The 17328-nt window shown below is 44.2% G+C and overlaps 1 protein-coding gene across 1 annotated transcript in view; it reads right to left on the bottom strand.

Moving 5' to 3' along the window:
- Positions 1-367: 367 nt before the first annotated feature.
- The window catches only part of AGPAT5 (1-acylglycerol-3-phosphate O-acyltransferase 5), a gene marked incomplete at its 3' end in the record, with an annotated part of 17618 nt that continues 657 nt past the window's right edge, over positions 368-17328 (bottom strand). The window contains exons 2-3 of the mRNA XM_009075090.1: positions 703-772; positions 368-483 (exon numbers count right to left, since the gene is read on the bottom strand). Of these exons, the coding sequence (XP_009073338.1) occupies positions 368-483; positions 703-772 (186 nt within the window). The remainder of the gene's footprint in view (positions 484-702; positions 773-17328) is intronic.

Below are 17328 nucleotides of genomic sequence, written 5' to 3'. Positions count from 1 at the left end.
AGGAGACCTCTAAGATCAAGTCCAACCATTAACCAGTCACTGCTGGAACCACTAAACCCTAACCCAGATCCTCCAGTGCCAGACCCAGATGTCTCTGAAACACCTCCAGGGATGGTGACTGCACCACCTCCCTGGGCAATATTCCAGTGCTGAACACCCTCACAGAGAAAACATTGTTCCTCACATCTAATCTGAATCTCAACTAAATCTCTTAACTAAGATATACATCTAACTACGCTGAGTGAAACCTGCTGTTTCTGGGCTCCAACCACTGCATCCTCCCAGCACACATGGCACGAAGAGGGGAAGTACACCTTAGATATCTGACCAAAAAAAAAAAAAAAAAAAAGCAAGGAAAAAGACTTACCTGTGAAAAATACCACCCATACAGGGGAAGCCACTTTAAGCCATCCTTCAAGACATAGCGGACATGCCCCAGAGCATCCTGCCTAATTGCCAGCATGTCTGCAATAATCCAATCAACTGCCGAGACAAAAGCCCAAAACGTTTAGTTAAATGAGTCCTTAATGGCCACTGCTGAAACAAAAAGCACATGTTGTACTTATAAATGTCATTTAAAGGTTTCTGAGCTAGTTCTTGCTCATTAGGGCAAGGCTGGAAAAGAGACAGAGTGAACAGACAAAAAGGATTTTTAAATCTATACAAGTGCTAAGACAAGCAAAAAAAAATATAAATACAAACCTGTACACTGATGGTTTGATAAATATATTACATTTTCTTTATTTTTTGGCAAATCCCCGTAGATTATTACCTAAAAAATTAAAAAATATGTCGTATTACTTTATTAGTTATGTTCATTGCATTAAGCAGTGATGAGATCCAATGCAGTAATTGGCTATTTGTTAGGAAAATTGTCAGGATCAGTAGCAGACAAACACCCCATCAGGACCCACCACCCAGACAACTAAATATCAACAATTAAATATTAATTAATGAGGGCTTAAGGAAGCTATTCTCTTCTTGTGCCTTAGCCCAAGAATGGGATCCATGGAAGTTGACCTACATCCATGAGACGAATAGAATGAAAGTTCCTGAGGAATCACAGCCGTGTACAAATCACCATTTAGCTTTATACATCCCATGAGGAAGATGTTTCAGCCAGACATTTGTTACCACTCAACCTCAAAAGGGAAGTTTGCCTGGATTAGAACAAAATCTCAACCATTTGCCATGACTTGAACCATCAAAACTGAACACAAAAGCATGAGGTGCCTTTAAATTGGTCTGTGGCTTCCAGCCAGCATGTTTTCTTGGTTTTTTTTCCCCTCCATTGCATTAAAGACACCCTTTAACCTTGTAGTTTCTCACCCCTGAAAGGTAATGGCCTACTAGGGAAATAACCTTGTGAGCATGACTACAAACCCAGATGCTAAAGCAGGAATCCTACTCACCCTTGTCAGATGGATTCCTTCAATTACTTTTATTTCAAGCATCAATTGAGACATGAATTAATTCAAATTCTGAAGAATCAATGCAGCTGTTAAATTACCTTTATTAAATACGTTCATTACTTAATGAAGTTGAGTTTTTCCAACCAGTACATTCTAGGCAGCATTTTACTCTTGCTCTGCCAATACCAATGGGTATAGTCCTCGTTTCTAGATGTTAGCTGTAGCACACATAACACACTACTTGGAAATTACTCCATTCACCCAAAAAACAAAGTGATATTTGGGAGGTTTACCCACTTATTATTATCACTGCCCTAACCTGGACAATCTTGGAATTTTATCAGGAAGATCTAACTAACATTCAGATCTTGATTGGTATCATTTAATCTGCCGAGTCTCATTTTGATGCTTACAGAAGGTCTCTAGACCTTTGGAAAATCTGCCCACCTGCCAGTGAACCTGTGACACTGGATGGATAATGCCTCATATTGCTAACATCAGGCAAAAGCCTCATATAAAGCTGCATTTTTTATGTGGAGTATTGTGTTCAATCCTGGTCTCCACAGTTCAGGAAGGACAAGGAGCTATTGCAGAGGGTCCAGGGGAGGCCACAAGGATGATTACTGGGGCATCGCATCTCTCTTATAAGAAGAGACTGAGGGAGCTGGGCCTGTTTGGTGTAGAGAAGACTGAGAGGAGATCTCATCAATGCATATAAATATCTCACAGGTGAGTGTCAAGAGGATGGTGCCAGAGTCTTCCCAGTGACAGGACAATGAGCAATCGCCATAAATTAACACATAAGAAGTTCCACATCAACAAGAGGAAGAACTTCTTGCCATGGAGGGTGGCAGAGCACTGGAACAGCTGCCCAGGGAGGTCTTGGAGTCTCCTTCTCTGGGGACATTCCAAACCCACCTGGATGTGTTTCTGTGTCCCCTCCTCCAGGTGACCCTGCCTTGGCAGGGGGGTTGGAGGAGATGATCTCCAGAGATCCCTTCCCAGCCCTAACAATTCTGTGATCCTGTTTTACATTCACGCTGTTTCTCCTCTGAAAACACAACTGCACCGTTGATCACATTTTGTGAAACCAGATATGGGCAAACATTCAGTAACTATGTGACCAGGAGATCATTCAGCACACAGTAAAGAGGACACTACTTATCTGAATTAATGTTTTCCAAGAAAAAAAAAAAGAGGCATGCACAATAAATTCTAACTGAGCATTATTTGTACCAAGTCAGTCGACAAGTATGCAAGAAATTCAAACAAGATTTTGCTGTAGGAGTAATCTCCTCACTGAAGCTCCAGAACTTACCACCTTACTGCTGACACTAGGAACTGTTTGGTCCAAGGCAGCAGTCTGAGGGTTGACCTTACAGTTCAGGTGCAAAATTTCCACTGAAATAAATCCTCCCACTCTCCCTTATAGAGTTAAAGCTTCATTGTCCAAATGTGCACTTTCCCAGCACTGTTATGCATGAGGTCCATAAATACTGTTTTCTTTAATTTCAAGTTAAGACTCCACTAAGCAGTTCCTGGCAAACACTGTTGCAGAGGAAGGGAGAAGGCCCAATACAACAGATCACTAAACCAGAAGGTCCTGAATGCTATCTCAGCTTCTTTAAAATGCAAGAAAAGAATAAGAACAAGAGGAAAACAAACTCTGCCCTTGACCCTGTAAGAGCTGCCCCACACAAGAAACAGGGTTTGAAATATATGTTTTATAACTTCAACTTGCAAAAATTTCCACTTTCACGTACAAAGTCAAAATCTCAGGGTAACCAGACCCATCATTTAAAGCACTCACTTGTGAGTATTCCATGAGTAAAAAACAACTATAAAGGATCATACCCTTTAAAATAAAACCATGTATGGCAGCATCGGCCAAATATAACAGTCAATCTATTTTTTATTCCAATAAGATTGGATCTAGTTCACTTTTTAATCCCAGAGAAACACCCACTCATTGTGACTGTCAGCAATTTCTATGTACAACATTATGTCTTACCATGAGGGTTAGATGTGTTTACAAGCAATGGACCAAACCCTTTTGCTCCTGACAAAACACACAGCCATCCTGTGGCACAGAACGAAGGATAAATACATACATTGCCTTTTCCTACTTGGAATCAGTTCTCATTAAACACACAAAACCTGCATGTTCTATTTCAAAGCGAAGGTAAGGATGAGAAAACGTGGAAGGTCTGTTTTGTTTGCTCAGATGGCTCAGCCTAAGAGGATGCAACAGAGATCCTAAGAGGATCCACTTCTGCACTGCCCATTCCACTGATCTCAGGCTTACCCAGTTCATTAAAGGCCAGCTAACAGCTATCCACCTAAGGCATTCTCAGCCAGGATCTGAGCTACAAGCTTAAAACTGTTACTACAACCAGATAAAAACAGCAACTTCCAGCCTGCAATCCCAGGAGACACCTACTCTGTGTGCACCCACACAGCTCTCCTCCTGAGACCAAAACATTTTTGCTGCATTGGTTGCCTGAAAACTTTCATAGACCATCTGCAGCAGAGGGGTAACAGTTAAGAGCTTTGAATCCTGCAGAAATGTTGCCCTTTTCCCTCTGAGATGTCAGAAGAGTTCACCTGCTTGTAGATAAGCAGGGGCAAAGTCCCCTGAGGACAAGGCTCTGGATCTGGCAATGTGTTTAGATGAACCAGAGCACTCAGCATAGCTACAGAAGGAAATGGCACAAGTCTTCTTCATGCCCTGCAGAAAACCTCTGACTCCATGCTGGTTTTCATAACTAGCTTTGCAGAATTCCCTGCTTCAGAGACTGTGCAGTCCCTGGCTCCTTCTCAGCCTGCTGGTACAGAAGATAACTTGGAGGTGACAACAAAGCCAAGCACTTGAGTGATTTACCAGGGTCAGCAGTGCAGAAACAAGTGTCCACAGCAGCAGGCTGTATCCAAACCCCTTTTGAATCAACCAGAAGAGAACAGAGCAGCTAAAAGCCTCCTAGCTCTGCTCAGAACAGTGCTGTTCCCCAGGTGTGCAGAGCACAGGAGGGGTTGGTCTTGCCCTCTGCAGACAGCACCAGGGAAGCAGCACAGGACATGCTTGGCAGGCAATTTTCAGTTCCAAAGCTGATGTACCTAGTGTGTCAGATATTTTATGCACAGCTCTCCAAATGCTACAGTATACATAATTTCTACCTATCTATTAGCTTCAAGGACTGATAAGTGTCCTGTCCACAGTGAAGCAAGTGAGGAACCTACTCATTGAGATAGAATCTGCTGTGTTAAGAAAAGGCACAACGAAGTCAAGCAAAGAAAACAAGTTAAAGGGAAGAGCTACACAGTGTGCCAAAGTAAGCAGAGGTTGGAGCGAAAATGTTTAAAATGGAGATTTACAGCCTCACATTGCAAACATTGCCTGTGTACACAACATTAAAACCTGAGCTTTTAGCCATGTTTTGGTTGCTTCACAGCCCAGTTCATAATAAGGGGCGATGCAGTTAGTGCTAATGTGGGTCTCTCACGTCTGTTTACACAGCAGTGCTGCTAAACTCAGTTCAGTGAGGTCTCAAATCAAGGAAGCTGCATGCTATTAGATCCCTTGCTGTGGGAAGGCTGGTACCCAGCTCCCCTGCATCCCATACACAAAGCTGTTCCCACGCTCAGCAGGCACAAGATGCACCTCAGTGTCTTGGCCAAAGCTCTGGCAGGAGGTTATGAGAAGTTCTCTTGATGGGAGAATTTACTATTTCAATGATAGGCTGATCTAGACACACAAATAGGAGCTCCTGGATGAGCTGGTGACACCAGTTTCAGCTTCCTTACCAGCTTGTCCCAGTGCAACATACTCAGCTCTGGCTGTGCTGATGTGGCAGGTCAAACAGCAATGCAAAACAGTCCTGCAAGGCAGCCAAACTCATCATTTGCACAGGTTTTCACTGCAACAAGGTGGAAACTTCCAATTTAAGTGTTAAGAGTTTTATTTCTTGCTTAGGATATCTGTACATACCAAAGAAAATTAAATGGATCATTTAGAATCATGAAGGTTGGAGGAGACCCCTAAGATCATCAAGGCCAACCATCATTTAATCATGTCCTAGCTATATTATGTCAGTAAACAGTGCCATGACAAAAATAACTCCAGAGGTAAAAGGAATCACACTCTCAGAAGACCTTCTTTCAGGTCAACTGGTGATCACATCAAACTCCTAGCAAAGAGATTACTTTAATATTATAATTGGATGTGGCTGATAACTGGAGCTGATCTGCAAGTAGATCTGGCACATCTGCTTCAGCAGCAGCAAGGCAACACAGCTAGTTACTGCTGGTAAAAACTGCTGCCATCTCATCTGGTGTCCTGCCACGTCTCCCAGCACACTCACTGACTCTTGGTTCCTCAGACTTCCTAACCTTCCTCCCTTCTCTGTTCAGACAAACCAGGTGTGGACTGCAGAACGATGCTCGAACTTTGCTGTTAGTTCAACACAACTGATGTGCACTGGGGCACTTAGTAAAGGCAAAGCAAGAAAAACATCAGCTTCAAGCACAGGCAACAGCAACTAGAAATAAGTACTAGGATAACAGGGGGAGAACATTTCTTTCCTCTTGTGGAGGAAGAGAGGAGAAACAGAACATTCATGACATCAACATGTAAAAACCATACAAACCTCATATACTCAGCTGTGCTATCCTCACACTTGCACTCTCCATTTCACTGTTTCATCCTGACTACTCTCATAAATGGGACTGTGTGCTCTTTGGGACAACTGCATTTGGGCTACCTGAGAGTCTATGGAAATAGGTACTATCCTAGGATGTACCCTAGAACTCCTCAGGAGTTGGATTAGGTGATCCTCAAGGGTCCTTTCCAGCTCTGATTATTCTGTGACTATATTCCTCATGTTTGTTAAACACTGAGGATACAATTTTGTGGTGAAAGGGTGGAGCTTGCATCAACAAACCACCAAAACAACTCCCAGGTAACAGCCTCCTGAGGACCACACGTACCCCAGCGAGCTGATCTCTGCAGCACTGCTGCAGGCATCTTGAGCAAAGCTCTTCAAACACTCTTACTCTAAAAACCTGCCTGGTGGCACAAGTCCTTTGAGCTTCTAGAGAAACACCTCAGATCACACAATCTACCCTGTTTGACAACAAGCAGGTTCAAGACAGGATACAAATAGGGAACTTGTACTCGGTGCTGATGAATTTCTCAGGTTTACAGATGTATTGCTCTAAGAATTTCAAATGTTTATTTTGCTTCACAGAAGACAGAGAAGCACTTTTATCACATTTAACAGATGCAGGTTTCACTTGCCTACAGCATAGGGAATATGAATAGGATATATCCAAAGGAGTGTGGGCAGCAGGGCAAGGGAGGGGATTCTTCCCCTCTGCTCTGCTCTGGGAGACCCACCTGGAATACTGCACACAGCTCTGGTGTCCTCAGCATCAGAAGGACATGGAACTGTTGGAGCAAGTGCAGAGGAGGCAACAAAGTTGCTCAGAGCACTGGAGCATCTCCCTGTGAGGACAGGCTGAGGGAGTTGGGGCTGTTCAGCCTGGAGAAGAGAAGGTTGTGTGGAGACCTCAGAGCACCTTCCAGGAGCTGAAGGGGCTCCAGGGAAGCTGCAGAGGGATCTGTGTTAGGAGCTGCAGGGACAGGACAAGGGGCAATGGGTACAAATTGAAAGAGGGGAAATTTAGGTTAGATCTTAGGCAGAAGTTTTCCCTGTTCTGGTGGTGAGAGCCTGTCCCAGGGTGCCCAGGGAGGCTGTGGCTGCCCCAACCCTGGCAGTGTTCACAGCCAGGGTGGATGAGCCTTGAGCAACCTGCTCTGGTGGGAGGGGTCCCTGCCCAGGGCAGGGCTTGGGGCTGGATCATCTCTAAGCTCCATTCCAACCCCTAAATTCTATGATTCTAGGACAGAAGGGGAAGGACTTCCATGTTTTTAGTTGCATTTTCTCTGTATCTGAAGAAACCCAAGTATCATTTTCCTAAAAGTAACTTTAGGTCACATACGTTTTTTAGGTAATGGTCATATTATTGCTACACCTCATAACCCCTTTAGGAACTGTCTGCTCAATACATAATGGTACAGGTCTGAAATCTGTTGCTCAGGCTCAGCAGCAAACCATAAAATAACCACATGATCCATTTTATTAAAGCAGAGTTCACTAAACATTCTGCAGATATGTGTGTTATTGAGGGTCAGGGAAGAAAACCATTGCTAAGAGACAAAGCTCCTGGGAATCTTGAGAAGATGCCTATATGCAATGTAATTCAATTACATCTTTCATGTGGTTGAACCAGAGAGCACAGAACTTTACAACATACACGTGCTGCCATTTGATCTCCTTTTTGCAAGCAGACTATGTGAGCAACCTATATGGATTTGGACTGAATCACACCATCTGAGGTAAAATATGAAGTCTGCACATTTTCACTCTCATACTAGCTGTTAGTCTTAGGGTCTAAACTGACAAACTTACTCTCATACTATAGTCTTAGGGTCTAAACTGACAAACTGTTATAGACATGAGTGGCTACACTTCATTCTGGCTGGAGAGATGGGCTGAGTCCAAGGGGATGAGGTTTAACAAGGCCAAGTGCTGGTCCTGCACTTTGGCCATCCCAATGCCATGCAGAGCTCCAGGCTGGGCCAGAGTGGCTGGAGAGCACCAGGAGAAAGGGACCTGGGATAGTCTTAGGGTCTAAACTGACAAACTGTTATAGACATGAGTGGCTACACTTCATTCTGGCTGGAGAGATGGGCTGAGTCCAAGGGGATGAGGTTTAACAAGGCCAAGTGCTGGTCCTGCACTTTGGCCATCCCAATGCCATGCAGAGCTCCAGGCTGGGCCAGAGTGGCTGGAGAGCACCAGGAGAAAGGGACCTGGGAGTGTGGAGAGACAGGAGCTGAGCAGGAGCCAGCAGTGTGCTCAGGGGGGCAAGAAGGCCAATGGCATCCTGGGCTGGAGCAGGAACAGTGTGGTCAGCAGGACAGTGGTATTAGCCACATCTAGTTCTGGAGCTGACTGTAAATGCATCTCTATAACTTCCTTCACTGTTGTGGTGTTCAGCACTGGGATATTGCCCAGGGAGGTGGTGCAGTCACCATCCCTGGAGGTGTTTCAGAGGTGTCTGATGTGGCACTGGAGGATCTGGGTTAGGGTTTAGGGGTTCCAGCAGTGACAGGTTAATGGTTGGACTGGATGATCTTAGAGGTCTCCTCCAACCTTGATGATTCTATGATTTCTTTTTCACATCTACTAACATGATAAAATATGGATTTGACCAAATCATGTGTAGCTAATTTTGCATTTAAAAATCAAACTAGCATCAGTGCTGTGATTTCCTAGTCCCACACTGAGGACCTGGTTGTAACAGGGAAGATGACAAGTAATATGTGACAGAAATGAGATGAACAAAAGAAAATAATTTCCCTGGCTTTTTTTTTTAATACCAAATCCCTTCACAGGATAAATTCAAACTGACAGAAAATAGATTAAAGAGTATTTTTCCCCTGAGAAGATACACTTCCTCATAATTGTAATGTCAAAATCTCTGACATCTGAGCCTACTTGATCTAACACAACTAAAACTGAGGAGAAAAAAGGATACCCTGCAAGCCTGAGGTAAAAAGTTTGCAATAATTGCACTCAAATGTTTAACTATGAATAGAATCTTCCCTTAGCAAGGTCAGTGTCCAATGGTAGAGCACCAGGAGAAAAAAACTTCTCAATTAACAACCATCCTTACATAAAAGTATCTGGACATATTATGTAAGCAGAAGGAAAAGGGCATGGAAGAGCACTGTAAAACCCCATGGCCCAGTACCTACCAAAACACAAAAGAGGAAAGTGTATAAAGCTCATGCAGGTTAGAAAAAAAAGAAAGAAAAAAAGAAATTTTAAAAAAGATGTGATAAATAACCATTTGCATTTTCAAATGTAATAAATCTGCAAAGTCAGGACAAATCATGGTAAGAACTGAATATACTACAAATCTTGAGATATTAAAAACATATTTAAACAGAACATTTTCAAATCAAACCATGAGGTTGCAAAACTTACTGGCCAAATGCCTGAAATCAGAACTGAGGTGCATTCCAACCTGCCCTTTGACTCCTTAGCTTTTCCTACCTTTTTCCTACATAGAATCAGAACCATCAAGGTTGGAGACCTCTAAGATCATTGAGTCCAACCACTAACCTGTCACTGCTGTAAGTAGAGTAGGTGGGGATGACCAGGACCAGCACTGAATGTGAAATGTTCCCATACTGAACTCTTTCCAGACTGCCCCAAAGCCAAATCTGCAGCACACTGGAAACTCTAGTTGGTATCTGTCCTGAAGGATTTAATTTTCACCTTCAGAACTACATTCAAAGGCAGACAGAATAAAAATTAAGATATATGCAAATATCTGGTTTGCAATATCTAAACCAGAAAGAGCATAAAGCTTCCATACCTAATGTATCTATTTTTGCTGCCTCATACCAGGGCTGAACGTAAGAGTCTAAAATTAGGCACACAGCTCCTCTTGAAAGTCACATCCCTCAGGCTTAGCAGGTATCACTTAATTTCTGCTCTAATAACACACAGGACTTCGTTTTCTACTATAAAAGATATGTACCCCTGGAGACAGGTGTACACTGAAATCTCTGATGAAATGAGGTAAGGTAAACTCCTTAATGGAGCAAGTACCATAGGAAAAAAATTCCACTAGGCTTCCTTCAAAAGTTTACCATACAAACATCATACACTTCACTGTGTTCTCCAGTGTCTTTTCAACCTTTGCACTGCGCCAGCCCCCAAATTTCTACCACTCCTCCAAGACCTTTACTTCATCATTTCCACCATCACAATTAAATGGCCAGTTATGATTATTCTAACCTCTCAAAGTGACACGTAACAGCTGACACAGTTTCACAAAGCAGCAACATGAGCATGTGCTAACTGAGGATACTACTGGAACGAAATAAGAAAGCACAAGCCCTTGGAGGCTGCTCAGCTCCCACCTGAGCTTGGAGGTTTGGCTTGATGACAGCTCTGTGCTTCCCCACTCAGCTCCCAGGATTCTCCCACTCCTGAACTGAGATCTCAGGGAGCTCCAGAGCAGGTTCACAAACCTAGGCTGATGCCCAAATGCAGCTGCCAGCACTTTCTTTCCAAGCAAAACTGGAGAAGGATGAAAAGCCATGATTCCTGTGGACCTTCTGGTTAGGGCATATACTACTGGAACGAAATAGGAAAGCACAAGCCCTTGGAGGCTGCTCAGCTCCCACCTGAGCTTGGAGGTTTGGCTTGATGACAGCTCTGTGCTTCCCCACTCAGCTCCCAGGATTCTCCCACTCCTGAACTGAGATCTCAGGGAGCTCCAGAGCAGGTTCACAAACCTAGGCTGATGCCCAAATGCAACTGCCAGCACTTTCTTTCCAAGCAGAACTGGAGAAGGATGAAAAGCCATGATTCCTTTGGACCTTCTGGTTAGGGCATTTGCCTGGAAAATGGGTCCTCATCTCAAGAGGAGTCAGACCCTGTGACTCACATCTACTGGCAGAATGCAGTTAGAAGCCAAACCTTCACCCTGTCATGACAAAGTCTGGTTATGATGCCTTCCCCACCATGGAGAGGGAAGAATCAGGTTCCTAAGAGAGGACAAACCACCTCACCAACAGCAACCAGAAACATCTCCCTGTATGCTGCAACTTGGTCGTTAGACTTGTGCTGCCTCTTTTGTTTCCCACCTTGAGCCCTCAGGAATTACCTGTTGGACAGCTGAACAGCTTCAAAAGGAAAAGCAGGGAGTAAGTAAAGATAACCTTGTCTGAAAAGGTTGGTGTCCTGGGAACAGGGATAGGCACAGACCTTGCAACACTCACTTCCACTGCAAATTGGCCAATAGTTGTTAAGACTAAGCATCCACCCCAATCTCAGACACCAAACTCTCCTCATACATTTCCCAGGAAGCCAAGACATGGAACCAAGCCCAGCTCTACTCCACTGGAAAGCATCAAGAGTTCAGCAGTACAATGTCTCTACAAAGTTTGAGTTTGCTGTAATCCTCAGTAGTTTTCAACCTTGTGGAGACACAGCAAGCCCAAGCTTCACCACATTGAGGTAGCACCTGATCCTCATGGCCCTGTCAGAGTCCTGTAAGGACAATTTCATAGTATGTTAAGGGGTTGGAACAGACCTTACAGCTCACCCAGCCCCAAGCCCTGCCCTGGGCAGGGACACCTCCCAGCAGAGCAGGTTGCTCAAGGCTCATCCAACCTGGCTGTGAACACTGCCAGGGTTGGGGCAGCCACAATGCAAACCATAATGCCTTTAATGAAAACACCACTTCCAAAAAACTCTACTCATCAGGGAATGGGGGGAGGGCAAAGAACTGACACAAGCACTGAACAAAATCCATGCACATTAATTCAGCTATGGATTTCATTCAAATGTCAAAACCTTTCAGGGAAAAATGATCCTTTAGGAAGCAAATCTGAGCGATGATTTCTTTATTATTTCTTCACCCCCTCTCAATGCAAAATATCAAACATGATTACAACAAAAAAAAAGTTGAAGAACATTTAGTTCTCATCTGATCTGAAATATGTGCACAAACACAATAGGCATTAATTTCATCACACTGACAGCAACTGGGATAAGATGCTAACGGTCAGAGGGAGATGAGAACACTCATCACACTGAATTACTAGTCCTTTCAGCCCTCACACACCCCAATCACAGGGGTATTTGCAGTCATTCTGCTGTTCACACTGTACAGTGGGATGCAACTGCTTATTGTCTGCATGAAAGGTAACAGACCTTCCTGACACAGCAACGACAAAAGCAGTAACACAACCACAGTTCACCAGCTACTTGATGAGCTGGAAACTTGGGGCCAAACCAACTATGAGCACCAGCAAATGCAAGTCCTCTGAGTGAATGAAGTGCACCTGCTTGTATCAGTGTCTGTTTTGGCTGATCACTGATAAAATCAACATCCTTTGCTCTCTGAGACTCTCTTTGCTCAGCATTCTACTCACTTTCCACAGGATTCGAGCAGTTTGTCTATATTCTTCCAAGAAAACAGCATTGTAGGGTATCTGCAGCTTACAGCAGGACAGGTGGGAAGCAACACAATTGCATCTGCATCAAAAGCAACCCAGGGCCAAAGCAGGGCCATGCTCTCTGGGCCACTTCCCAGCAGACTGCACTTACACACCTTCCCTACGATGAGTTTATAATCCTAGAGATTCCTGGAGAGCACAGTCACAACACCACCCATGAGTTTGTTGCATGTGTTCACAGCTCCTCAATGGAATCCATGGATATTTACAAAACTCTGACTGCACTGACAAATTTCCACAGCATTCTAGGAATTCACTGTCACACTGCCTTTGTCCAGTTTGCCTCACTTACAGCATTGGTGTGTTCTGGCTGCTTTTTGTGCTCTAAATACTGGTTCTTCAATTTTCCACAGCCAACTCTTGCAGAAAGGACTGCTTCTGGTAGTCCACTGACAAACCCTGATATCATTTCCAGCCAACCAGAAAGGACTGCTTCTGGTAGTCCACTAACAAACCCTAATATCATTGGAAAACCTAAACTGATGCCACCTTAGCTCTAGTTCTCCTAGGTTCTGGAAAACAAATTGCTTTGATGGAAAAAAATCACTCTGGCCCAAAATCTATAAAGGGAAAGTAACTCCTTCCAATTTACAGCATGAGAATGTAAGAAACTTTCAGAGTAGAAAGGACTGCTTCTGGTAGTCCACTAACAAACCCTAATATCATTGGAAAACCTAAACTGATGCCACCTTAGCTCTAGTTCTCCTAGGTTCTGGAAAACAAATTGCTTTGATGGAAAAAAATCACTCTGGCCCAAAATCTATAAAGGGAAAGTAACTCCTTCCAATTTACAGCATGAGAATGTAAGAAACTTTCAGAGTTACTTCAGGAGCCACTCTCTAGAACATAAATACTTGTTAAGGGCTCACAGCAATTACAGCTCTGCAATGATTTTAGATCTCAAGTCAAATACTTATGAGAAAGGGAATTATTAGTCTTTCAAGATTTTGTGTCATGCAGATCAGGTTATCAACTTATTTAATTACATTTCACAACAGAGAAGAGTTTGCTACAAAGAGAAAAAGCCTTCCTAGCATGAGCTAGAGCTTTTTTTTTTTAACTTGGCTAAAAACATCCCAGTCAAAAAGAATAAAAGAGAAGAAAAATACACTTGTGCATAGAGTTGTGAGGGGCGAGATGGATTTGGACACTTGATGGACTAACAGCAGATGATGGACAGAGACATCACTTCCTGACAGAGAAAGAAATGAAAACTAAACATGAAGATACACTGGCACTTTATCCAGTCAAGAAATAATCTATGTTTATGATCCAAAGCAGCTTTACTTTATTACCACCCCACTCAGCAAATCATTCTCAGATCAGACACCTCAAATATTCACAAGTTGCCTTAGAGTGTTCTTGGACTGAAAACCCACAACTACTCCAAGTGGAAAGCCAAAGAGTGCTGAACAGTAAATAACCTTAAAGGCTTTTTAGAGACACTAAGACAGCAACAAAAAGTCACTTAATCACCTGTAGAATCCTAATGACTTCAGTGAGACTACGCAGCAAGTTCCAGTGTTCTGATGGATGAGGTTGTTGGCCTCCCATTCATCCAGTCACAAAAACAATATCCCAACACACTTCAATCGATGGAATGAATTAATAGACCTGAAAGAGATGTGGAATTCCTCCCTCCCATGGCTATTGTGGTGCCTTAATGCTGGCAAAGCCCTTTATGAAGCCATGCAAGTTACTCCCCTTGCATTGGTTTTGGGGATTAAGTTTAATGATGCTACACTTCTGCATCTGATTACATCCCTTCAAACAGCCAATGCAGCTCTCAGGTTACCAGCCCCATCTCCAACACTCAGGCACATGGTTAACTTTCCACTGTGAGTTTCAAGTTAAACATGTTCAGCATTCCAAGAGCAGGTCTGAAAGGACACCCTGCTTCTCCTCCCTAAGCAAATGGAGGCTGTCTCCAGCTGAATGAATTTTAGGGGTTCTACCTCTTTCCTCTCCACATCTGTATCATATTTTTCCAAGTTTTTATTTACCTCCCAGTCTCAGCTGCTATTTTATTTGTCCTGATGACAGATACCTCTTCTTCCACCATCTCAAAACATCATCTGTTGCTTCCTGTGACAAAGCATCTCTACTTTAATACTGACCTGACTGATCACCAGGATTGTCTCCCACCACTGCTGGGCAGGTATGAAGTTTTAGCAATGCAACAAAACAGAGGTCAACACCTGCTGGCTGCATTTCTGTTCCTTTTGGTCAGCATTTGCCTTTCTTTACCTTTACATCACAGGCATTTTGGGGATAAAAGTTCTTACCAAAAATTCAGTGTTTCCTACTCTGCGCACACCAGTCATAGGACATTGGAGAAGTTTTTCTTATTACAATTTATATACTGAACTTTATTTATATACTGAATTACATATATTCTCTCATTTTTAGAATGAGCTGACTTACCACACTGCTACTTTCAGCAGCTAATGACCAAGGTGTGTTACGACACATCAAGGTATCTGCATTAAACACACTACACAAGACAGAAGGCAGATGAAATGATAAGCACTTAATCTGCCAACTGCTGCTTCCTCTTCCCCTTTTTCTTAACAGCTATGTAAAACACAACATGAGTTAGCTAACTTGGACAAGATGCAAGGGTGAAGTCACCTGAGGCACAAGCTGAACCAAATACTAATTACCAGTACAAGAAGATCTCACTGTAGTTTTGCAGCTGTTCTATTTGCCCTGATGTCAAACTGTGCAACTCTTGCACCTTTGCCTGGGTTTTGAGGTTCCCATGAGAGACAGCATGAAGTGAGGCCTACACCCACAGCTCAGGAGTGGAAATTAGGGGAGACCCAGCCTGACTCTGAAATAAATGTTTCATTAGAGACTGGACAAGTGTCTCAGCTGTAAATATGAAGGATTCATTTGTATGAGTTCTGTCACCTGCCAACATGTGAGCACTTTTCTTCTTTACTCTCAAGCATCTAAAGCTGACACTAACTTTGAACAGACTTCTGTATACTCAGAAAGTTTTGGAAGTCAGGTTTAGGCACAGGAAACACCTGTCATTTATGCAATTATCTTCTTCTACATGCAGAATGAAGTCTCCCTGCTTACTTTCCAAATTACAGATTTCTCTCAGACACTGAGCACTTTGTGAGTGACACATCATCACCTGAATGCAAATACAACTCTGGTCACACAGGACAGGCCTCCAATTCCAACTGAACCTGAAACCCTGGACTTCAGTTTCCAAGATCCTGAATAATCACAATCCATGGCTGACCCAAAATTTCAGGGCCAGAGACTGACACGAGGCAGACTGCACTGAAGCTGAAAAGCTGTAATCATTCAGAGCTTAAGTAATCCATTTATTAAAACCTTGCACGTGTACCATGTACAATCATAGCTGATTACAGCTATATCATCTGCTGCCAATTCAACACCACAGATGTGCAGCACAGGCCACAGGGTTCGAGTGAGCAAAGGCAGCTGCCACTCAAGTGCTGACAGAGCACAACCAGTGTCACATCTCTTCCATCTGCTCCGACCTGCAAACCAACACAACACTGACACTCCACGAGGAGCATCACCAGGGACACCCTGCAAGGAGCATCACTGGAGACACTCCATGAGGAGCATCACTAGGGACACTCCGTGGAAAACGTCACCAGAGACACTCTATGGAAAGCATCACCAGGATCACTGTGTGAGAAGCATCCACTCTGTGGGAAGTGTCACCAGAGACACTCCATGGAAAGCATCACCAGGGACACTCTGTGGAAAGTATCACCAGGGTCACTCTGTGAGAAGAATCACCAGGGACACTATGTGGAAAGTATCACCAGGGACACTCCGTAAGAAGCATCACTGGAGACACTCTGTGGGAAGCACCACTAGAGACATGCTGCAAAAAGCATCACCAGAGCCATGCTGTGAGGACCATCACCAGGGCCACTCTGTGAGAAGCATCATTAGGGACACTCCATGGAAAGCATCACCAGGGCCATTCTGTGAGGAACACAACCAGGACCACTCTGTGAGAAGCATCACTAAGGACCCTCCGTGGAAAGCAACACTAGGGACCCTCCATGGAAAGCATCAGTAGAGACACCGCGTGGAAAGCGTCCCCAAGGACCCTCTGTGAGAAGCATCACTGGAGACACTCCATGGAAAGCATCACTAGAGACACAGCATGGAAAGCATCCCCAGGGACCCTCCGTGAGCAGCATCCCTAGGGACACTGTGAGAAGCATGACTAGGGACAAGCTATCAGAAGCATCACCAGGGCCACTCTGTAAGGAGCATCACCAGAGACCCTCCATGGAAAGCATCCCCAGGGACCCTCTGTAAGAAGCATCCCCAGGGACACTGCGAGAAGCATCACAAGGGACACACCACCAGAAGCATCACCAGGGTCACTCTGTGAGAAGCATCCCCAGGGCCACTCTGTAAGGAACATCCCCAGGGCCACTCTGTGAGAAGCATCACTAGGGACCCTCCGTGGAAGGTATCACTAGAGACACTGCATGGGAAGCATCCCCAGGGACCCTCTGTAAGAAGCATCCCCAGGGACAATGCGAGAAGCATCACAAGGGACACAACACCAGAAGCATCACCAGGGACCCTCTGTGAGAAGCATCCCCAGGGACACTGCGAGAAGCATCACAAGGGACACAACACCAGAAGCATCACCAGGGACCCTCTGTGAGAAGCATCCCCAGGGACACTGCGAGAAGCATCACAAGGGACACAACACCAGAAGCATCACCAGGGACCCTCTGTGAGAAGCATCCCCAGGGACACTGCGAGAAGCATCACAAGGGACACAACACCAGAAGCATC

Source organism: Acanthisitta chloris, unplaced genomic scaffold, assembly GCF_000695815.1.
Source record: "Acanthisitta chloris isolate BGI_N310 unplaced genomic scaffold, ASM69581v1 scaffold37870, whole genome shotgun sequence".
Classification (NCBI taxonomy): Eukaryota; Metazoa; Chordata; class Aves; order Passeriformes; family Acanthisittidae; genus Acanthisitta; species Acanthisitta chloris.
This window is presented reverse-complemented; position numbering and strand designations above follow the sequence as displayed.